Source organism: Trachemys scripta, chromosome 1 (assembly GCF_013100865.1).
Source record: "Trachemys scripta elegans isolate TJP31775 chromosome 1, CAS_Tse_1.0, whole genome shotgun sequence".
NCBI lineage: Eukaryota > Metazoa > Chordata > Testudines > Emydidae > Trachemys > Trachemys scripta.
The window spans coordinates 70,001,131-70,026,607 of record NC_048298.1 but is presented as its reverse complement, the minus strand read 5'-3'; the positions used below and the strand labels follow the sequence as shown (position 1 = coordinate 70,026,607).

General features: G+C 39.1%; 1 protein-coding gene across 4 annotated transcripts in view; it reads right to left on the bottom strand.

Moving 5' to 3' along the window:
• SYT1 (synaptotagmin 1) overlaps nt 1–25,477 on the bottom strand; it is a 506,808-nt gene that overhangs the window by 116,941 nt on the left and 364,390 nt on the right. For all 4 annotated transcript variants that reach the window (XM_034772011.1, XM_034772036.1, XM_034772021.1 and 1 more), the window contains one exon: nt 9,976–10,160. In XM_034772011.1, the coding sequence (XP_034627902.1) occupies nt 9,976–10,160 (185 nt within the window). The remainder of the gene's footprint in view (nt 1–9,975; nt 10,161–25,477) is intronic.

The following is a 25,477-nucleotide window of genomic DNA, read 5'->3' as shown; positions in this document are numbered from 1 at the left end:
GGGGGGGGGAAAAGAGGCCAAATACTGTGGCCTTTGTCTTTCAGGGAGTGGAGAGAAGACCTCTCTGACTATATTTTTAGTGATGTTAGCCATCTACTGACTCACTGAGAAGTGGTCGGTGAGAATAGGTCTCTATAATCTAGGATACTGCCTGCAGAGAACAAGAATTACATGCAAGTAATTTGTTTTCTCTAGGGAAGAAAAAATATCCTACACAGATGCCAGAGCTACAGAGATCTCACTATCAAACAAATCTTAAAACAAACAAATCAAACAAAACAGGGAACACAGGAAGTTATAACAGTGGTGGATTTGTTGCACAATGCTAAGTGCACACAGACCCCAGTGAATTATTAGAATCCCTTCCACACGCATTATAGAAGGCATTTGGAAGGTATCTGTTGGGTAGAAGAGAAAGAAAAGGTACCATATGACTTGTCTCTATCAAGGAGCCAGATCGTTCTTTCTGACCTTGGACCAGAAATACAGGAGACTTATCAAACTTTGAGAATAGGATCAAGTGTGTTGATTTTACCAAGGTCAGGAGACGAGGAGGGACTGGTTGTCACCATAGCAAGCTGCGTACAATAATTTTTATCTTTAAGGAAGGAATTTGCTTTCAAATCAAAGGCTGGTAATTTAATAGAATCTGGGTCAAAAGAAGTTGGCACAGAAGTTTCTCGTGTGATGCATCTACTCTGTTCCAAAGAGGAAGAAGCACTGGATTGTGTCAAAGTAGTTGAAGCACCACCTAGGGATTTTTATTTTATGTTGAGGTTCTTTGGATAGGGGATATTTAAAGGAAATGTACTGTGACCCTCAGGTTTTTTTGGTCTTTTTTTTTTTCCAGCTGATCATAGTGTTTTAGTTTTTAGGTCCAATATTTCGTGATCTAGCATGCCTGTAAGCTATTTTGGGTTTTTTTAGTACTATTAAAAAGTTTATAATTATAATTTCTCTTCCTCTTCATGCCTGTACAGTTGATTTCATGGTACTCAGGTAGCACTGGTTTACAGGGAGAGGGATGTGAAAAGTTTCTCTAATAATTTTTTAAAGGCCATTAAATATTTTAAAATTTGTTTTTCTGTAAAATATCCAGCATAAAAAGACTACATCATGGAGAGGTTGTGGAGATAGGCTTTATGTGCACTAATTTGGGATGATTTCGTAATTCACTCATGAGATTCACCATTTCTGAGTAATATATACAAAAAACAATAATATCATGATACCATATCATCATACGTATGTGTGTTTTGTGTATATACATATATGTAAACATGCAGAGCAGTGCAAAAAAACTCCTGTGTTAGTGCAACATAAAGGTGAAAGGTTGCACACTCATCTCACAAAAAGTCAGGAAATGCAAAAGTTAAGGTTCCAGCTACAACATAACTCAGCCACACTATAGATCTTGTATGTTTTACGGTACTTTGATGATTATAAAGATTGTTGACGAATATATTATTTGATCCATATTTGAATGACCATTGTAACTAGTTCTAGCCAATAGTCCAGACATCAATTAACATATGACACTCTGATTTCCCTTTCTGTGCCATGTTTTAGTTAACTCTTTTTAAAGCTCTTCTGCTGTTTAAGTGCCTTCCGGAAAACTACGTTAGAACAATTCAAGTCAGAAGTGAGTGACAGTCACAACGTGCTTGTTCTTTCCTCATTTCCATAGCACAATTAAGGGTGGATTTGTACACTTCTATTTCCTTGTGCATTGCTATGAACAAAGATCCTTTCTCTTCCTCATTTTCAGTAGTCTCATCTCTTCTTGACTCCCTCAGTGCTAGAAAAACTTGGGAGGAGTCAGAATTCTGTAGGGTTCAACGAAGAGTGTTTCTTGAATTTTCACCCTACAAGCCCTTTTCATATGGAGACAGGAGCTATCCTGCAGGGACAGCTGTTCTTCTGCTGGTTCTCCTGTCCTTCCCTTCCTCCCTCCCTCCCTCACAGCATAGCCCCCCATCAGGGCCAAGCTCCCATTGATTGGGTTAACCTGTAACTTCTCAGCATCAGCCACAAAGGGGACCCCAAATGACTAAAACAGCTACAGGCTCTATTTACTCACTCCCAGAATTTCACATGGAAACTCTGAAGGTCTGCAAGGGACTGAGCATAGTGGGTCCTCTGATCCTCCTCAACTTCCTGAATCTCTATCAACACAGAGCTGAGCTATGTGAATCACAAAATGGGAAAATACTGCAGCAAGGGTTGTCCTCCTCCACCTACTACATAGAAAGGGAAAGGAATCATGTATGAGGGATCTCCATGCAAAGATCCATGAAGAAGTCTACAGCTCATTATGCCTCTGGTCTCAGTTATCTTACAGGATTGCATTTGCTAGCTCCTCACTAATTTCACTGTGACCTCACTAGGACTCCAAATAGGCTAAACTCTTTCAGTGTCACTTATAGAAGGATATCTTCATCAGGATTGTTTCCACCCACTAAGTGGACCATGAATTCATGCTTCAAAACACAGTTAACAAAAGCAACTGTGAAAGCACCTCGGTAGTAAAAATAAAACAAAATCATGTAGAGTACAGTCTGTAAGTCTACCTGCCAAGCAACGTTCACTGCAGTCTGAATTCCACCCAAGGCTATCCCATCAGCCAATCTTTTTGTTCATAGGGTGAAAAATAGGGTTATTTTAAATGCCTGCATGCTGCCCTGGCCTCAGGATTGTGCAAAGCTTGTTGAATGTGCAGGCAGGAAAACGATATTCATATTATAAAGAGAAAATTTTGTGCTATGTCCAACAATGCAGTTTGTCGCAAGGCCAATTTCCCTCCTTCTCCCAAATTTGATGGCCAAGCTCCATATCTCTCTCTTATTTCAAGCCAAATTCAAGCATAATCATTCAGGCTTGTTTTTTTTAACCTCCACAGGTGGATTGAATATCCAAAGAAAACAATGAGGAACTGCTGAAATCCCCACAATATGAGTACATATCTTTTATCATATCAGTTCCACACACATTCAAGAACAGCATAGCTGTGACTCTCCTGATCTTTTATCCCATAGGGACAGGAGGACCTTTAAAAGTTACTGGCTGATTTCCCATCATCCACCAAAACAACAGCCTGGTCTCCTCGCTATTGTAACTACATTCGCTTATCAGAGTCCCTCAGAAGGAGAGGCAAGTCTCATTCTTCCAGCATCTGCTTTCTCTCCATGAATTCATTAAAAACCCATTTTGTTTCTCAGGTTCCAGTGGCTGAGCCAGGCTTTGGTTACTGTGAAATCTACTTTATCCATTACTGCTGCAAGACTGTTGTCCTGCATCAGCAGTGGGCCATACCGAGGCACGTAATGAGCTGTGTCCAACACAAAGTGTTTTGACATCACTTTCTCCCTTGTTATACAGGTTTTAAATGGACAGCCAGTTACTCAAAATGTTTTGGTTTTGAGGACTGTTGTGAGGTTAGACAAGGCTTTTGAAGTGTTTCATTAGATATCAGTGGCTCATTTGGGTATTGTTTGTAGCCATATTGCTATCTTTGGTGCAATCTGAACATGGGCTGGAAGACACTGTACTAAGTGTGGGAGATATGGTCCCCACAAGCAACCCCTTTATCTGCAGCCAGTATCAGTTTGCTGAAATTGAACATGATAATCTAAATGAATCATTATAACCACAATAGGTCACTTTATCCAATTTGGACTGTATGCATTTTACAGTGCAATTAACATAAGCATAGCCAGCCTTATGATATGTGAAGCCCCAGGCTGCTATAAAGGTTAAAATCAGGCAATGAGTTGTCTTCCCCTTTGGCACAATTGCTTGAGATAGTGACTGGACTATACTCTGAGCTGCAAAGTGGAATGACCAGAGAGAGCATTTGCTATGCTTGCTGTTCAACCTATTCATAAATGATCTGGAAAAGGGGTTAAGCAGTGACATGGCAAAGTTAGCAGATGATACTAAATTACTCAAGATAATTAAGTCCAAAGCTGACTGCAAAGAATTACAAAGGGATTTCACAAACTGGGTGACAAAATGGCAGATGAAATTCCAGGTGGATAAGTGCAAAGTAATGTACATTGGAAAACATAATCCTAACTATACATACAAAATGGTGGGTTCTAAATTAGCTGTTCCCATTCAAGAAAGAGATCTTGGAGTCACTGTGGATAGTTCTCTGAAAATACCTGCTCAATGTGCAGCAACAGTCAAAAAAGCCCACAGAATGTAGGAACCATTCAGAAAGGGATAGATAAGATAGAAAATATCATAATCCCACTAAATAAATTCATGATATGCCCACACCTTGAATACTGCATGAAGTTCTGGTTGCCCCATTTCTAAAAAATATATAGTAGAATTGGAAAAGGTATAGAAAAGGGAAAGAAAAAAGATCAAGGGTATGGAACAGCTTCCATACAAAGAGCAATTAAAAAGATGGGGATTGTTCAGCTTTGAAAAGAGAGGACTAAGGGAAGAGACAACAGAGATCAATACAATTATGAATGGTGTGGAGAAAGTGAATAGGGAAGTGTTATTTACCTCTTCACATAATAAAAGAACTAATGGTCACCTAATGAAATTAATCGGCAGCTGGTTTAAAACATACATAAGGAAGTACTTCATACAATGCTCAATCAACCTGTGGAATTCATTGCCAATGGATGTTGTGAAGGCTAAAAATATAACTGGGTTAAAAAATTATACAAGTTCATTTAGGATAGGTCCATCATTCCCTCTGAAGCATCTGGCGCTGTCCACTGTCGAAATACAGGATACTGGGCTTGATGAACCATTGGTCTGACACAGTATGGCCATTCTTATGTTCTTAAGTGATTTACCCCCGGTCACACAGTGAGTCAATGGCAGGACTGGGGATGGAATCCATACAGCCTGATTTCCAATCTTCTGCTTTAGCTAATACACAAACTCCCCTCAAGATAAAAATCTCTCACAAATAGCAGTGTTTCAGCCTGATGCAATTAGAAATGGCTGAGATATTAAATCGCCTTCTTCACAAATGCTTCGTGACCCAATAAAAGGTGCAGACCATCACGGCAATTATTCTCCAAGAAACAGGGCTGAATTTTTGATAATTTTTCAGTGCCACTGTTCATCACAGAAGTGAATAAGTCTATTCCTTTCCCAAAGGCTGAGCTTAAGCAAGAAATTTGCTGTACCAATGCATTAAATTCAGACCCATTAAATCAGCAGCTATTACAGTGTCTCTAGAGTTGGATGTTTTTCTACAGATGAAAAAAAAAAAACGCAGGAGAAAATTATGGGAGATTGGTAGAGACTGATAAACTGAAGCACAGAAAATTGTGATAGGGATATCTTTAAAAAATGTTGGACTCGGTCTGCATCCAGGTACACCAGTGTCATTCTGGAATTACCCCACTAAAATCAATCTGGTGTGGAGTAGACTTTGGCTGACACCTTGAAGTGTACTCACTGTATTAAGACTACAAAATAACGAGAATAAAAGAATAGCATGAGTTACTGATTATTTTAGCACCAGTAGAAAGAGACCATTGTTTTGGTGTTTTTGAATATTTTTCTGTTTTGGTCTAGATTTGATACAGTGAAAATGCATATTAAAAAGAAATAAAAGCAGTACATTTCTTTTTTTGCGCATACCAATTTTAAACTTGAGCTTTCTAGTACATTTTGACTTAATATATTTTAAGTATGGAGAAAATGACAACCTTTTATCCCACCAAAAAAAAATCAATTTAGTTCAGCCTTTTGATGTGTCAAAGCTATGTATAAATCTTAGCTGAGGAGCCACAGCTGTCAGGAGACTAAATATATCAGAGCTTTAGATTAGGCGTGTCCAAATAGCAAAATAAACCTACCGCAAGTGACAATCCAGAACAGTCATGAGACACAACATAGATAAGGATGACATAGAAGGAAGAAATAAAAATTAAAATATCCACGCACAAACATTAGTAAAAACCATGGAGAAATGACCTTTTTCACAGAGAATATATTCTTTATTCACCTCCTTTACACAAGAAAGGCCTGATCCTGCAACCTTTACTCATGCGATTGGTCCTGCTGGAGCAGATAGCTCTACTTGCATAAATAAGAATTACTCTCATGAGTAAGGGTTTGAAGATCAGGATCCTAATCTGTACTTTAACTATTCTCCCTCTTCACAGCGACAACATTTATTCAAAATATCATATTAAAATTATGTTAAAGAAAAAGAACATGCTGAAATATGACAAATCTTTCTGAATACTGGATATTACACAATTCCGTGTCTAACAGTTACCAGTGATAAGGCTAAAGTTCTGACTCTGCAATCAGATCTACTTAGGGTGACCAGATGTCCCGTTTTTAAAGGGACAGTCCCGTTTATTGGGACTTTTTCTTATATAGGCGCCTATTACCCCCTACCCCCTGTCCTGTTTCTGCTGGTCACCCTAGATCTACTAGTATGGACCCCTGTGACCATGCAGAGCCTCATTGGCTTCAGGGGGGCTCTAGGTGGGCACAGGGGCTGCTATTAGCAGGATCAGGGCCTAGAGTCAGTGGAATGTTATTGATTTTAATGAATATTTATTGGAAGAAGAAAAAAAGAAGTTACTTTGAGGGCCCAATCCTTTAGCTCTATCAAATGGAATAATTCCCAGTGAAGTTAATAGGACTTCTGCTTGCACTATGGACTGGAACTTGCAAGCTGCCTGTTGCCTACCAAGAGGTATTGAGCACTCAACTTCCACTGAAATCAAAGGGAAGTGAAGGCACTGTGTTGAATCCAGGAGGTGATCAGAACTTTGCAGGTTAGGGCCTAATGACTACAGGATTAAGCCTTCGTGCTTTGGCAACATTTCAGATTTCTGGTACCATACATGGCCAATGCAATAATTCTTTCCAGGTGGATTAGAGTAGACCTTTTTCATATAGATTTGTCTTTTTGCTTTAAAATGTATCTCCTTGATATCTCAGAGGCACTCTCTTGCCATTTTATTTGTAACAGCGGCACTAAAATGATTACCTTCTGAAATAGCTTACATTCAATTTAGCAATACACTGTCTTCATGTGGAAGTGCTAAAACCTGAGGTGTTGATTCAAGAATAAATCATTAACTGATTGTGCTTATACTGAAAAACAAATACTGCAAATTATGGTCAAGGTTTTCCAGATTAGGAATTAAATCTGATAGTAGTTGATAGGTACTTAGGACTTATGAAAATAAGGCCACTGATTTAGATGCCAAAATATGGACCTAAGAGCCTAACTTTAGCATTTCTGAAAATGTTGGCAAGCAAGGCAGATCCTCAATTGGTGTAAATTGTGATAGCTCCACTGGCCTCAATGGATATAACAATTTCCACCATCTGAGGATCCAATCCTATATGTTCAGTGGTGCATAAATTTATCAACAGACCACTGGTTAAATTCTAAATATATGGACACATTTATTTTAAAATAAATATAAAGATCATGTGAAGATATTAAGTTCTATATGACTTGAAACTGTAGCTTTTTGTATGCTTTTTGCAAAGTTTTGATTATCTCCATGACAATGAATTAGTAACTGGAATTTGACCTTTGTTTTCCTCTAAAAAGGGACTATGTGTCAAACTCTTCATTAACTATTAAGCGTAATTTTATATTTCAATGCTAGAGTCATTGGTCATTTATCCAGGTCATAACAAGTATAATAATATACTATAAGTACTTAATAATATACTTAATATACCGTAAGTACAAGAACAGTCTTATATGATACAGAACACATCTCATACAGATATCTACTAACAACATACGTTACTTGTCCTACAAAGAAATGTTAGGTTTGTTATCGTTAGTATCATTTCATGGCACACAACAAACAGTGAATTTTATCCTAAAAAATGTTCAAATGGTATTTTCAAATTATTTTCACTTCTACGGTCAAAAGTTTGCTAAAGTTGGCCAGGGCTAACTAAGCATTTAATGGACTGCTTTTTCAGACAATGTCTCAGAGGGAAATATCTCAAAAGTACTTTAATATTAATAAACTAGAACAAATTGTATAGCTCAAACACAGGGAGTCCAAGCATGCCTCCTCAAAATGCCCGAATCAAGACAGTATAAGACATTTCTTTTTCACATTTATCATATTAAGTAAAACAAAATCCTCATTAGACTTTTGCAAGGGAGGATCCAAGTTTTCTGCTCAGTAATATTCTGAGCGTCACCTCATTGAGCCCTTTAACTGTGGAATTTAACATATTTTGTGGCACTTCTGATGACAGAAAGCTATATACAGTGGTCACCATTAAAATGTTCATCCATATAGTCTTAAAGTAATGAGCTTTCCCCACAATATTACTTATTCAGTATAGGGAATGCCTGTAATATCTTGTATCAGAGGGGTAGCCGTGTTAGTCTGGATCTGTAAAAAGCAACAAAGAATCCTGACGAAGTGGGTATTCACCCACAAAAGCTCATGCTCCAATACGTCTGTTAGTCTATAAGGTACCACAGGACTCTTTGTTGCTTGTAATATCTTGATAAAGCTAATTGCTTTCAAATGGTGTGTAAATGAAGAGTCCATTTTCAGTTATGTGCAAACTGTGCCTCTAAATTTAGTCAATGGGCCTGCAAACGTAAGGAGTAAGGAAATATTAAAGAGCTCTCTGGCTGGATACTGCATGCTGCTAAGGGCCTGATCCTGCTGCTGCTGAAGTCAACCGTGGAACTTCCACTGGCTTCAGTGGTGCAGGATTAGATCCCAAGTGCACAGAGAGTGCCTTCAGATTCTAATCTTCCCCATGCAAAGTCTTAATTATTTGCAGAAGTGAAGCTGAAGCATCTACTCCAGCTGAAAAGGTTTTGTGCTGCAGTTCCTTAATTCTCCTGAATATACATTATTTGAAAAATGTACTCCTGTGTGGCCTTAGCTGCTGAAATACTTCCAGATGATCTACACAACAGTATGGTTTTATCCCCACTCATCAACCCTAGCACTAACTAGATAACTAGTGAAGATGGTTTCGTTTGTATTTTACCACCCCTGTATTTACCATACATCTGAACTCTTTACCACCCCATCCCACAAGAGAGCCAACACTATGGAATTTTCCTCTGATCAAAAGTGTAGACAGTCTTCTTCCAGATCAATGCTAATCTATTCTGTGGCGCCAAGGGAACATTGGATTAGATGCAGGGTCCTGCAACCTTCCAGTTAGTGCCCAAGTATAGCACCTCTCACACACACAACAGGTCAGAAGCAAGGGTTTCTTTGCTGTTCTCCAATTAATGTTGCGCAAATAGCAGCATGATGATCTGTCCCCGAGCCATTCATTGGCTCTCAGCTAAAACTGTGTTCTGTCACCTTTAATCTCCTTCTCCCTCCCACATATATAACTCTGCCTTCATCCCCCTGTCCAATTTTCTTTTATTCTTTCCTTTTCTTGTCCCTTTCCCCTGTTCCTTTGTGTCTCTTCCACCATTCTTCTGCTGCACTTTGCTTTTGGTCTCTCTCTAGGTAAGCTTCTGTTTTTGTGCAGCAAGAGATTTAGTAGCCCAGGTCCACTCTTGCATGTCATTTAGTCTCACAAGAACTTGATTAGTACCAGTCATCCAAACATGGGTTCTCTCTACCTCACTATTGCACCTGGTCCTAGTCAAAGTCCTATATAGATATGGCTGTAAGACTCTCCCACAGCTATATTTTTGAGACCACCATTTTCTCAAAAAACCTCTCTTCTATATGGACCAGTTGCAGTATTCCTCCTCTCATTTGGAGAGAAGTTAACTGGCTGCTTTGAAAGCATTGACTAGTGCTGCCACCAGTAGCGTTTGCCTATAGAGTCGGTATCCTCCAGTGGGCACCAGGGGGTTACTAACTGGAATTCCAATACAAAGCGCAGACAGCTGGTCTCCACTACTCAGCACCACTATCCAACCATTGAGCAATACCATAAATAGATAATTGCTAGAAGACTTAACACTTTAAACATAAACAGTGTCCAAGAACAGGATGGCTACTTTACCTGGTCTTTCATGGTCTTCCCTAAATCTTTAACATCTTTCATGTTAATAGCATTCTTCCCTCCCTTTTCCTTTCCCTTCTTCTTGTTCTTCTTTTTGAACAAGCATTTCTTACAGAGACAAAAGCAGCAGGTAAGGATTAATAGGACTGCAACTATGGCTATGGCTATTAAGGCCCAAGGTGGCACTGGAAGAGAAAAAGAAACACACACAAAGTGGCACACTGTTAGTAAATTTAAATGTAAAAACCAATAGATTTCATTTGTAGCCAAACCTTTTATCAACCTTTTGAGCATGTATCTAAAAATATTCTGTTGAATTTGTATATTTCCCTCAATTGAACATTTACACAGAGAACATTAATATAACAAAGCAAGCATTATCTATCTACATACTTGGAAATAAACAAAGAATGGAACTTGCAGTTATTTAGATTAATCAGCAGGAATAATTTGATTTGTCTAATGTACTCACAAGATACGCATCTAGCAACAATTTAAAAACCACCTTTAAAATGTTAATTGTTTACATCTCTCTGTATAATCATTCTTGTAACCCACCTGGCATTATGGCCTGGTAAACCAACCTAGCTTGAAGTCATGTGGCGCTGACTGGGGACTTGCCTCCAACAGAGCTTAGGTAAAGAAGTGCCTCTGATCCACACAGGCAATTTTAATGAGCAGCATTTTTCCACTGTTTTATTTGACAGACTAGAGAGCTACTCATTATAGATGGAGGTCAAGGTTATCAGTAAACAATGACCAAGGTCAGAGGACTGCTCAATCCAGCATCTATGCTGATAACCATCAAGTCCTTCAGATATTGGCAATGATTCAGTGTACATCTATGTTTTCATTTAAGTCTTATAAAGAAAAACATATTTAGTTTATTCATTCAGTCCAGGCTTTTGGACACTGCTGTAATACAAACAAAGAATACATAATAATAATGATGATGAATTGGTCTTGCAAAAATTAAGACGAGACTTATCTTCACATAAGTAAACTTTAATATGACCTCTTCTGATTCCCATACTTTTCATTGACATACATGACAAAATACATAATGTGATAAACAATGGGGTTTTAAAGAGGAGAAACATGTTTTGTGTTTTGAAATGTATTCTGCCTATCAGATCTGCAAGGTATTCTCTCAACTCAATACATAAAAATCTCTAAAAGTATACAGGGCACAATGAAAGTGGTAACCAAATTTACATCAGTGAATTACAAAAGGAAAATGGATAGTGAAAATACAGAAAAATTAATTGCTTAAAGCAGCCAAGTAGAGTAGAAAGCATGAATACTGGAAGTTGCACTAGAGATTGCCACTTCAAAAGGAAATTAAAGTGTTAGTGAGCAGCTTCCTTATTTGTACTTTTTATTTTTCAAACTGCTTTACTGATAGATATAAAAAGACTGTAGGAGACATGTTTGGAATAGTTAAATAATAAATTCCATAACACTTTATGTGTCTCCAAATGTTCATTTAATGTAGTTGCCATAAAAGAGATGTTGTACCGTATGTAGAATAAATGTGAACTGATTATCAAAGAAATGAATGTTAACAGATACAGTGAGCAGATTAGCAGCTGTTTAAGAGAGAGATTTTATGGAGGTGGGAGTAGCAATTCCATAGTTAAGGCTGCATTGAAATCTGCACTTATTGCAAGACTAAAATCTCCATTTCATGCTTTAACGATTGAATTTTGTTTTCAAATTTGGCACAATACTTTAGAGGGCAATTGACTTTTCTATGTCATTTATTTTTTTGTAAAGTATTTACTAACTTTTCCAGAAGAAACCATTTTAAAATGCTGCCTTTGGGAATTTTTACCTTATTTTCCTCATGTTTCTTTGGGTTCCTTTGTTATTAACCCCCCCCCCCCCCCGTCCACCAACCCACAGTCCTTGTCAATTCCAAACATCACATGTAAACACAGTCTACAACTACAATAGAGGTGTAGACCACTTTTAACATCTAAAATTAAATATAAAGTGCTAGTCTCCTTACTTGGTATCATCTAATTGCGTTATGCCAAGATTAACCAAAGGAACTGCTCAGATCCATCAGTTATTTCTGTTTTCTAGTGCTGCCGACCCGTTTCACCAGCTGTGCTTTGCACATACTCCCAGTGATGTGGGGAAGCAGGCTGGCAACAGAGGTATGAAGATGGACTTCAGAAGAAAGAGGGGACTCTGTGTGGGGTGAGAGGGGGGAAAGGGAGGATATGGAGAGGCAAACAGAATATACCCAGGGTGGGGGGACACAAGGGATTGAGACTTGAGATTAGCAGGATGGGGGTTAGCGTGGATGTGCACGTTGCCTGGGAAGAAAGACGATATGAGAGGGGAGTGTCTGGGGCAGTCAGATGCCTCCATACTGAATGAAGGGGTCCTCTGGCACTGCTGCCTTGGTTCCCCAGAGTAATGAGGCAGCAGCACCCTGGGGAGTTCTTCAAGCACTGCTGCCTTGACACACAGACCCTCAGCTCCTTTGTTAAACTGTTTACTGTTTATTTTAATCCATTTGTAATTAATTGCAGACAGTAACTCGTGTTATAATTAAATCACAAATAAATGACTGCGATGCTCAAAGCGATATAGAATTTTTAATTGATCTCTTCAAAGAAGACACTCCCCAGTTTTTTGTTAAAGCCAATACAGGTATAATGGAAGGATGCTTTTAAAGCAGTTCAAGCTCTGGAGACTTTCAAAAAAACTTCAACAACCAAATCTTCAGGAAAAGAAAGGAAAAAACCTCAAACCAGACAGACTGTAAAGAATATTTTCTTCAATATGAGTGTACAATCTCTGTCAAGAAGATGGCTCATCACAATACTGCTACTGGCAAAGAGCACTCAGCCTTGTATTACTGGCACTAAATGTACAAATGAGGTTTAAAACAAGTAAAATTTCAACTGTATAGGCTTTGAAACAGAACCAGGTGTTTGTTTTCAGAATGTTTCATAGAAATTTTATTTAAATCTTTCTGAATAGAATTACTTATGCTATATGATAAAGCCAAGATTTTCAAAGGAGACTAGTGATTTCAAGTGCCCCAATTTCTGATACCTTAAAGGGGCTTGATTGTCAGAAAGAGCAGAGTCTCTGAAAATCAGGCCCCTTTAAAATGTCTCAAGTTGGGCATCCCAGAACAGAGGCACTCACTAGTCACTTTTGCAAATGTATGCCTATAGCCTTTAATTTTCTGACATACTGAATATGAAGAATGAGGGAGATATCTGTATTAATTTTATGAAGCTTATAATCTGTGGATTTGGTAGTAACTATGGGGTGGCTGGCTTTATGGAACCCTAAAGGTTAATTCCAGCTGGATCTCTTGCCAGGTATCCAAGAATCTGGCAAAGACTCTAATTCAATGGACAATACATTGCTGGAAGGCGATCTCGGACCCCCTCTGAAGAAATGTGTGACCAGGTTCAGGCTGCTCAAAACCCCAGGAAATCTGGGGCAGGGACTCTTGAAAAAAAGAATCACTGAATTGTTGAAAAGGATAAAAAGGCAGACTGAGGGAGACACATTGACTGGTGGGTCAGACCATCAGAAAGGCAGGAGCAGTAGGAGGTACAGCCTGTCTCACCCAGCTCCAATGTTGGGTGGGTGTGCCTGAAACAAGCAGGAATAAGATATAGTTGCAAGGAAAGACTAAAGTTTAAGTAAGATAACATGATTGTAGGCTTTTCATTGTTGTCTTCCCTACCTGATATGTTCTTGTGGACAAATACCTAATACTTGTTTTGAAGAAGCTGTCCTGAGTCACTGCAATTTCATACCTGTCACATGCTTTTAAGAAGTCTATATCAGGGGCCAAACCAAGATGGACCTGCTCAAGGTAGCATGGTTTGTCAACAGGGATGCCGCAGCCTGGTGATCCAGTCTGAAGTGGGGTGAATCATGGGATTTGATGCAGAGAAGTTCAGGTGTATGCCTGTCACTTGGAAAGGGTACCCATGGAGAAACAGAGAGGTCAAAGGTACAGCTCCCCCCCGAACAATAACACTGAACCAAAGAGATAAGCATCAGGATTGTATCATTAACCAAGATATTTTAGGGACCATTTCTGTTGACCTCACTCATGTTGAGCAGCAATGACTCATGCGAGTAGTCCCACTGAATCCACCAAGTTCAAAAGGACAACTTATGTGAGTGAGCTGCAAAATGGGAAGAGGTGCAAAATTGTGTCCTTTGTATAAAACCTTTTTTTTTTTTGGTTAGCTTTACAAAAAATGCTTGGAGAAGTTCAATGCTGACATTCCAGCAAGACAATCTAAAACTATTAACTGCCAGGGAGGACAATTGATCCCAGAGAAAGAGGCAAAGTGAGGGAAGAAGAAAGCTGCATATCAGCATCAAAGTACTAATGTTGGTGTACACTAGTAGGAGGGACTCTATCTATGCAAACAACTCAAAAATGCCTTAATAAATGTGAATATCTATAAAACTACAAAATGGTGTAAAAGCCCTTGTTTGGAAAGCTTCAACACTGATTTTGACAGGTTCTAATTCAGGGCATGCACCACTGGCTTTCGACACTCCCTAGTCAAATGAATCTGTATTTTTATAAGGACATTTGCAATAACTGTGGCATCAGGCTTGTCATAATACTCAGACATGTATTATCCTCCTGGTGTTGGCTAACTTACAGACAACTACAAGGTGACTAGAAGTCCAATAAGTTTGATGTTTTGAACTGTATCACCCTAACACAGACATGTATGAATATGCATATAGGAACAGAGCTTGACAACAAGTTTGCTCCAACTATAATGGATTATCCTGGAATAATCAAAAGCAAAGTAGTACTTAATTTAGCACATCAGTTGCTGCTTCCTCAGTAGAGCAGAACTTTTATGCATGGGTTCGGTTTGTGAAATCCTCATATTTTCCAGTTTGCTTTTATAAGTCCTACTGATTTATGCCTGTCTTATATTATATAGCCTAGCAACACACACACACAGGGTGGGTTAGGGAAGAAAGAGATAATTGCCAATTGATACAAATTACCATATTTGCCAACATTTACAATTGATCAGAAGGGACAACTTTGTTAAGGCTTTTTGTTTGGTTTAAATTAAAATCTTGGAATCTGCCTTTGGAAACCGATTTGAAAATACCAGTGGAAATTTCCTGGGTTTTATATGATCATAATTTTTTTTTTTAATAACTAAATGATAAAAAAATTGAATCTTACTTGATATGAAAATAGAATTCTATAGCATAACAGCTTGACACTGGTAAAATATATTCTAATTAAACTAAATACACACCAAATCCTGGGCCCCCAAATTCCCTTACTTATTTGCATTGAACAGAGATTGCGCCCTTCAAACCCTGAGTTTCCTGGCCAAATCAGACAAGTTGGTATGTTCATTCAGTGTCAGGAGAAAAAATTCTCCTCCATTGGAGGGAGCTCAGATGTTTGGAAGGATAAAGGCAGGGGGAAAAAAAGATGGAGAGATTGGAGTAAGGAAGTATCAGGGAATGCGGAAAACAGACAGCAGAAAAAAAGGAAAAATTGTATAAAGGACTAGTGCTTTGAAATCACCCAAGGACACAACAAGGGAGACCCAGTTAAGTCTGAGAGAAAAGTCAAGCCACAAAAAAGAGAGAGAATAGAAGTGGGAGGGGGAAAGAAAAAGAAAGGAACAAAGAGAGGAAAAGCAAAAAACAGCATATGTAACATTAACATTCCCTAAATTTAGTTTATTTATGTGAGCACAAGGGCTTTAGGTGCTATACAGTTATAAGAAGTGGGAGTGAGGGAGGAAGGCACAAAACCCACCAAAACAGAAACAACCACTACCCACCAAACACCCACACCAGTAAGCATCTCCCCTTCCTCCATCCAGTCTTTAACATCAGGGAAAAGCCTGGTGCTCTGAAGCTTAAAAACAAGGAAGAGGGAAAGAAAGAACAGTGCTCTTTGGACCAAGAGAGTGAACTGAATTCCAAAATTAAGGGCCCTTTATCAAGAAGGCCCTGCCAGTATCCCACTCCTATTTAAGCTAGGGGAATAGTAGCTAATTCCCCATAGCTGATGGCAACTGCCAGGGTATACTACAGGGAAACAGGTGGTCTTAGGGTTGCCAATTTTGGTTGGATGTATTCCTGAAGGTTTCATCACATGACATAATCTTTAATTAAAGATTAATCTTTAATTCCTGGCGACTCCAGGACAATCCTGGAGGGTTTGCAACTGTAGGAGGTCTCTAAGGCAGTCAGAAACCAAACCATTTAGGAATGTATTGATCAAAATCAGCATCTCAGCCAGAAATCATGCTCTCTGTGAGACATACTACTCAGTAAGCAGGCAGCTGCAATTTCCAAATGGTTTGAAGGTGTAATCCCATGTGAAGCACACTGAAACATTCCAACTGTGGTGGCAAAAGCATGGATAACTCTGACAACTTTTACAGATGAAAAAAGGGTTGCAAGCTTCTTGCCAAGTACTGACGTTGGAAAGTTGTTTTGAAAACAGCTGCTCTCTGTGCATCCATCCATAAGAAGTTGTGGATTGAAAATCTCCAGATTGCACATCTGACTAACAAACCCCAGTTTTATTATTAAGAAGTACTGTGTAGATGGACGGGTACTTTTTTGTCTAGTCTTTTCTATAATATGCTCTAGACTTACTCCTGCTATTTACTTTTGATGGTGCCAAAACAGAAAAGAAAGGGCAGCTTCATAGCTGTCCAACAGTACCTTTACAGCTCAGGAGGTATTAAAAAAATGTCCCTATCTCCCAAAATCCACATCCAAACTAGTCTGTAACACAGGTGAAAGGATGAGACTGAGGCTGACTGAAGAACATATGCTCTGGGAACCCACCCTGGAATGTAAACAGTGGAAGAAGATACGACAGCTGACTGAGGAGACAGTATGCAGGTTACCAAAAAACACAAATATAAGTACTGGTGTGGACTTGTTAGAATGCCAGAATGCACTGGGAAGGCATGAAGAGAAAAACCACCTATCATATCTATACAGTTTAAATATTAACACTCACTACTTGCACACGTGTTTTTTCCCAGACACAGTTACATATGCTGTGTGGCTCTGTGAGCACACTTTGCATATGGCATTCACACTTCACTCCCATTTTCACTTCCTTACTTCTATCTTAGATTTTCTATATGGCTCTGCTTAGTGCTTACTTAATGTGTGTTTAAATCCTACCTACCACTAGAGGGAACCAGGACAAAGCATCTTAATGAAATGGAATGATGCTGACATTTCCCCACTCTGTCTATTGTTTGAGCATTCAAAGTGGTATTGCAGAAGGCAGTCTCCATGAATACCTTCTGGAAATTACTGAAGCTGTAACTGAGCTAAGAGATGTGTGTTATGACAGCAAAACTTCCCTCCATGCAAAATAGTGTGACATGAAAGTGTGCTGATCAGATGGGTTTCACTTGTTGAATATGCTGCTGCCTAAACGGTTTGTTAGCTGTTATCATGCAAAATCACTCACACTTTGTATTGCTGAATATTCCAAACTTGGCAAATGAACTGACCTGCAGTCTAGCAGGCACAGAGGAGCTGCAGCCTGTTATCTGGCAGCATTTGACAGGATTATACACCTAGCCAAGACACTTGGAATGCTGGCTGAGCAGACCTGCTTACCTTGCCCTTCAAATGCCTGAGGCCAAATCTGCATAAAGTAGATGCTAATTTACATAAATATGCTTTACAAACTATTGGAAATGCAATTTGTTTTAATTACTTCATCTTCAGGGCAGATGGTAGGCTTCTCTTCCCTAGATAAACATCAGGCCAACACCCCATCTTCCTCTGTATGGCTGAGTCTTTTTTTCTTTCTCCTTGTCACCAATTTCTCTCCCCGCATTTCTTTACCCCTCTTCCCCCAAAATCTCTCTGCCTACTCCCCTCTCACCTGCTCCTTTTGACCCATCCTTTCTCTGGGAGACTCTGGAGAGTCAAGAAAGTAGGGCAGAGGGGTTTCCAAATCTCTTCCTTTCCAACAGGCCCCTAGCACACTCACTGCATGTCAGGGCCGGCTTTAGGCCGATTCCCCCGAATCAGGCCCCGTGCCTAAGAGGGCCCCGCGCCCATGCCTAAGAGGGCCCCGCGCCCTAAAGAAGAGCGCCTAACTTAGGCGCCTTTTTAATTTTTATTCACCCGGCGGCGGTCTGGGTCTGCGGCGGCGGGTCCTTCACTCGCTCCGGGTCTTTGGCAGCATTTCGGCGGCAGGTCCTTCAGTGCCACGGAAAACTCGGAGCGAGTGAAGGACCCACCGCTGAAGTGCCGCCGAAGACCCGGACCACCGCCAGGTATTCGAATCAGGCCCCGCACTTCCTAAAGCCGGCCCTGTGCATGTATAGCAACTGGGCCAGGGAAGGAGGTGTGTCTCTGAGCCTGATGCTTCCTGCCTGTCTAGCAGTTAGTGGGGAATGCACCGTAGCTGTGGCCATAAAGCCTTTAGAATAAAACATAACAAAATGAAAAGTTCTGGATGACTTCCAGAAATGCCAAAGGCAGCAGGGGCATGCTGCACAACTGGAGAAGAGTGCAGAAAGCTGGAGCCTCCAGCCAAAAGCTGGACAGGAGGCAGCTCTGCTGCAGGCTTTCAGGAAAGGTGCATTTGCAAACATACGGTGATGCCAGGTAACTTGCCAGTGGAGGACAACAAGGAAATTCAAGGAGCTAATATTCAGCTCTAAAAACCTGTAGAAGCTTGAGACAGCATTTTCAATCATGTTGTGGACAATGGTATTTTGTGGTTAAAGAGCATTTCACTTTTCCTGTGACATTTACTGTATGTTACACTTCAAGCTTTGATTGATAGTCTCAAGGAAAAAAAAAAACAAATGAAAAACTCAGACATCTGCCTATGATTTTAGACTGGGATTTTCAACGGCAGCTAAGAAAGTTCAGTAATACTAACCCCCAGCATCCAAAAATCCTGAGTCAGGCCTCAATAATTCATTACATTGGTTTAGAAATTATGAGATATTTAAAAATACAGTAATACATTTTGGGTTATTTTTATTTGCCTTCTAAGTTTTTGATCTTTTGGGTCACATTTTCAATGTTTGTCCTGCAGCCACGAGGGCTAGAAATATACTTCATTTTTTCAAATAAAAGCTGATATGCTGACTTATTGCAAGAATTCAGGAGTTGGGACTTTAAGAAAACACATAACATTGTGTGACTCAGCAGTCTTAGGAATTAGATGCCCAACTCCCAAGGAAAGTCATTGCTTTGATTTATTGATGCTCAACATTAATTTAGAAGACCTCAAAATAAGACTCAGTGTTAACTTCATCAAGCATAGTACAGAGGAATATTAAGTTTTGTTGCTTGGGTCATATTGTTTTAGACTAAAACTCTTTTCATCAATAGACCACAAAGCACTTTACAAAGGAGGTCAGTATCATTAGCCCCATTTCACATGCAGGGAAACTGAGGCACAGAGAGATGAAAGTGAATTGCCCAAAGTCATCCAGTAAGCCAGAGCTGGGAATACAAACCAGGTCTCCTGAGTCCCTTGCCAGTATCAGCAGGATGTTTATTAGCTTATAAAAACTGTAAGCAAATTTAGTGCTCATAAAAGGTGTCAGGCAAACAGCAGTGCACGCTTATTCACCATAATGAGTCATTTCTACTGTAGATGAGCTACTTCTAGGAGGGTGTTCAGTCAGTCTCTATTGACAATACCATATGGGTGCCAGTTGTGATGGCAGTTTGTGAGAACAACAAACAGCAATGACTTTAGGTCCCTTGTGTGATCTGACCTCCTACCCCCTTTCCTACTGGTTCCCTTATGGTAAATTATCCAAAAAAAAAACATGGACTAGATGTTGGAGAAAAGGCACAAGTCATGAATTTATAATAAAAATAATGCTAAACTCCCCATGGTTTGTATTATTTTAATCAAAATAGTATTGAATCTCTGCAGGGAGCTGCCTGGAATCACTTACACAGATCCCTGTGGAAAACCACTAATCCTAATATCGGACAGTTCCTGCTGTCGCTCAGCCTTACATCCAGCTCAGATTTTAAACTGGCAGCCGTTGAGATTCTCAACGTAACTGTTGTAATTGCAACTGTTTACTGCCTACCAGTATGATATAAGACCAACATGGTAAAGAGCCAAGGATTTTTATTTTTTAAATGATGAACTTCATGGAATCCAAGAGAGCTATGGCAGAAATGCCCCATAGGCCTTGATCTTGCACTGCGATCCACCAGAGTGACTATGTGGAGCTATATGGACTTTGAGAAGGCACTGATGAAAAACTGGGTCTTTATCCATAACTTATTTGCAGCATAATGACCCAGGATTTAAGTATCTTTTCTGTTAAAAATCAGGGAAACAACTGACTGTGAAAAACGGTTAACATTTTCAGTCCTAAAAACCTTTGTAATTTTTCAAAAGGAAACCCCTCTTCTTATCACTTCAATAGGAAAGCATTGCTTAAATGTAGTTAACAGCTGGAGTGGCTTCATTCCCAAGTAGGGACAGGAGCTCTTTTAAAGTCTTCCCTATTTGTCAGCGATTTTTTTTCTCATTAAATTCTTAAATCACACGCCTGGAGTATTGAAAATTCAACTAGCATATCAATCAAACAACACACCAAAAAACCCAATTACTCTCAGAGTTTTATTCATTTTTTTTATATACTCAATGTTAGGTCAATTGTATTAGGTATGTAATAATTGTTGAGAGGATGGGTTGTGTCTTTCCTGTGCCAGGAAGGTATCTAATGATTCTGAATATGCATATTTATTTTGCTGAACAGCAACCCCAACAAATCAATTCAACTTCCACATTTCCTCATGTTTTAACTGTGCACATTTAGCTTTGAACTAACAGAGACTCTTTTATATGCAATACTATCATTATTAATATTACATTATTTGAATTATGGTAATGCCTAAAGGCCGCAATCAAAGCTCATGACCCTAGAGTACTCAGCAACGTATACACACGAAACAAAAAGTCAGTTCCTGCCCAAAGGGCTTAATTACAATCTAAGGTATGTCTACACAGCAAGAGAAAAACCCAGTGCCCACCCCTGCCCTAAGGCCTCAAGTCTGTGATGTGTTGTGTGTGGATGCACCAGTTCACTCTTGCCAATTACAGTGCAGGATTGGGGGAAGGGGACTTTAGCATGTGACAAGAGACAACAGGTGGATAAAACAAACAAATGAGGGTGAGGAAAAGAAACAATTGAAACAATTATCTTTGGCATTTTATGTAGTAGTGTTAGCTCCCCAACTGCCTAGCCATTATTGAGTTCTTTGTAGACATTACTACAAAGGTGAGTTGTTGGTGGGGGAGAGAGGTAATTTTAATACATCCGTGCAAGGAAAATGGAAGCTATTAACCATTTACAATGCTGAGACAAGAAAGAAATCCCATGTGATTATCTATGGTTTGCATGAAACTTGTGTCTCTTGCATAAGAAATTGGTGCTTTTACCTATTATTTTAAACTAGTCTTTAGGGAAATAAAACAGGTGGGTTTTTTTTTTTTTCAAACTGTTTTTTTTAAAACATACATTTTTATTTTTAAAGATATAATAAAACATCTAAACGTGGGTTCTCCTATTGCCTAGTGTTTCCACCTCCTTTAAGTTGCAAGGAACTCTCACCTCCAATGTAACCCAGATTTCTGAGACAGCCGATGTACAAAGAAACCAATTTCGAAGATGCATTTGAGGTTAATAGCCAAGTTGCTTTTCTTTCCTTTTTAGAGGCCCATTTAACATGCTATTATGATGAGGATGATGATGATTGATTACCGGCTTCTGCTTTTCTGCACAAAAAGCATGATTTCTGATTGGCTAAGTAGCAGAGCAGTAATGGTCATTAACTTCCTTGCAGAAGCCACTGCCAAGGTGATAAATAGATTTGGTTTACATTAGCTACTAGACTAAAGCATTATTTGACCTCATTAATGGCTTCTAATCAAATCCAAAGTTACATGTACCTAAAGAGAAGGACAATTATTTTAGGAGAGTAGACTGAGATTCTTTTTGCCAGTCCCAATAAACTCAAATGGTCAAATCTTGCCCCACTGAACATCAGCTGGGGCCAGGATTTCACCCAAAATGTTTTAAAGCAAATGTTATTGCCTTATTCTTTTCTTTCTATTTGGCTTTGGAGCACATTGGTTTTTACAAAGTGAGTTAAACATATTTAGGATTCAATTCAAAAACAACAAAAAAATAACGACAAGCTTTTATTCTGTACAAGGCCAATGAAGATTGTATATCTTGGCAAATTGCTCAGCTTTCAAAAGCCATTTATGTTAGTACTGAAGCTCTGAGTAACAATAACTTGGGGATGGAGAATAAGCATCTGTTGTTGGGTCCTAACGTTCTTCATAACTATCCCAGCAGTCCATATACAGAAGACCAGATACTGATCTTGATCTGTATCTGCAACTTCTATTGGTCTCTGTGGGAGATGGATGTTTGGACTGAAGAAGTGCTATATATGGTATAAAAATTTTAGCCTTGAATGAATGGATATTGTGAATGCTTTTTAAAATACCTAATAGTCAGATTTAGAAGGGGGGACCTGTGAGTGGTGGCAGTGTTGAACGCTTAAACTGCGTAACTATCAAAGATCAGGGAACATTTTACAAAATATCAGGAAAAACCTATGTGAATATAGAATGCCAAACAAGAATGTTGGGGAATATTCTTTGATTAATTAGTCCCTTGTATTTAATTTGAGGGAGAAAATATCTGCAGGGTTGATTTTCTAGCATTTGCTAGGAATTAGGAATGCCTAATCTATTAAATCATTATACAGCATGAATTTCATACAAACACTGAAAAATCTACATGGAAAGGCTGGATTGTGTTGTGGATAATTTGGCTTCTCCGTGACTGTGAAATGACAAGACTGCAATCTGTTTTTTGGCCTTTTAATCTAGATTTTCTACATTCTAACTACAAATTGTTTCTCTTATCCTTCATCTATTGTTCTGGAGGGCACCAGTGTGAGACAATCATAATCTCTGCTGTACTTGTCACTTCCCATACCAAGCAGATGAGGATGGTGTAAGTAGCTATTCATTTTGCATTCCAGGAATAGGTTTTGCCTCATGTTATGCTTTAGACTTGGACTAATTATAGTATGCATAATTAATTCACATATGCTCTAGGCTGGCCCTCAACCCCGTTAGACCATTTACTGTGTGTTACAGCCTCAGCACAAGGTTCACATCTGTCCAATGTGAACTGCAATATTTAGCTGAAACCTTGAGTAGGGGAATTACGGAATTGTCCCTCCCTGGGGGAAGCTCTGGGAAGGACCGTGTCTGACTGAGTGCACATAGGCATCATCCTAAAAAACAGTGACTCTGCTCTTGCCCTGATTAGCTGGCCTGCTCTCCGGATTAGTGCACAGGGGAGTGGAGTCACTGGGGTAACATTAGCATCCAGAATAGAGGGACTTTATATTTCATAAAATAATATCTTTCTAGCTCTCATGGCTGCTAAAAAAAACCCTTCCAAATGGGAACTGAAGGCAAACCACTGCTGTTACCTCCCTGAGTTTGCAGAGAGCTTGAAATAATGACTCAGAGATGCAAACACTCCTGTGGCCTGTTAAACTCAGCTAAAACAATGACACTTCAATGTCCACATTAATTATTGCATTGTTGATTATGAGTGAATCCACCGAAGAAGGGAAAAGGAAGAGAAGTCTAATGGGGGTGAGAATTGGGTATTGCTCCAGGAAAGGAAACGCAGAAGATGAACACAGAAGATGTAAAGACCAAGAAGAATATGAGAAAAAGAGAAAAGAGGGTGAGGAAGGAAAAGATATGAAGGAAGTGGCCCAAGTTGGAGGAGAAGAAATAGCCTATTGATTGTGACAATGTACTTCATAAATAATAGTAACTAAATGCTAGTGACTAGATAAAGGCTGCATTCTACCCTTACTCCGTGTGCAGCCTTCCATTGATATTATTGAGTATCTTGCCATGAATGGAAGGGCCAATTGGCCATGGAGTCTTAAGGTTATGTCCTGGTCAAGCCTTGTTCGCCAAATGAATTTGACATATCTGCTACAGGCTCAGTAAAAACCCAACCTCTGCAATATCCCCAACCTCCACAATTCCAGAGGAAAGGGATATTTAGAACTGTATATTCTGAACTCCCCTCCACACACACTCTATTAAACAATAAACGCTATGTAAAATCTTACTCCATTAAATGGCCATTGGGATCTGTTCCATACTTCCATAAAGGACTCAGATCTACAGTACGGGGTTTGCCAACATGCTTACTTTTCCCAATGTCCATGTCATAATGTTAATGCTTGGCTTCTAAATATTCCTTTTCATCTTCAAAGCATTTTATGAACATGAAGTCATTAATCTTCATAATACTCCTGAGAGGTGAAGTATTATTCCTCTTTTACAGAGGAGAAACTGAGGCAAGGAGGATAAATTACTTGTCTAAAGCCACAGAGGACGTATGTGTCAAAAAAGAGATTTACAAAAAAGATACTCAGACCACATCTTTCTTATTAGGATGGTCAGCATTCCCACCATAGCATAGTTTTGTTTTTCAGAATTTGTGAATTACCCCCAGAAGCTGCTGCATATGGACTAGTCTTCTTTTTTGCTGTATAATCAAAATAAAAATGCCAAGTGGGATCCTCTGCGTTGTGCTTTATTTTTTTGTGTGTGGCAAAAGCCAGAAAAAACAATTTGCCTGTGGATCCATTTCATTGCTATAGATCAAGTTTTCTGTTAAGCTGAAAATCACAAAATCTTACAGCAAAAACCACACAAGTGGGTTCTTGCTGCAGTCTTTATATAAATGCAAATATACAGCAAGTAGTTAAGCCCTATGCTCAGTCAAAATAAAAACATTAAAAGGAGATGTTAAAAAAAAAAACACAATTAAGACACAGGGAAAATAATCACCACTGGAATTGGAACCCAAGAGTGAAATCCCTATTCCAGTGAAGTCAATGGCAAAACTCCCATTGACTTCCATGGAACCAGCATTTCACCCCAGGTCTTCATTTACCCAGGCATTAACTAAAGGAGCAGCTGTGCTTTCTCATGTTAACAGAAACTTTGTTATAGTTAATTGACAATTCTTTCAAACCTGTAGAATCACCAGCACTGAACAATTAATTCTTTGTCTCTGAATAAGTTAGCTGTAGGAGAGAGATACACTGAGCAAAAGAAAATAGTGTCTATGAAGCATGAAGAAATGAAAACAAAGAAAACATAACTTTCAGAAGAAAGTGGTTATTAAGGGTAAACAAACAAACAAACAAACAAAAACAGCAAAAGGCTAGCAAAAACTGCCTTGGAAAATAATTGTTCTTCTTATTTGGATAAGTATTAATGAGTTTTCAGAGACATTTTACAGCACATTTATTTTCCAGAGCTAGGGTTACCATTCGTCCGGATTTACCCGGACATGTCCTCCTTTTGTGTGCTAAAAATAGCGTCGGGGGGGGGATTTGTAAAGCACTCACA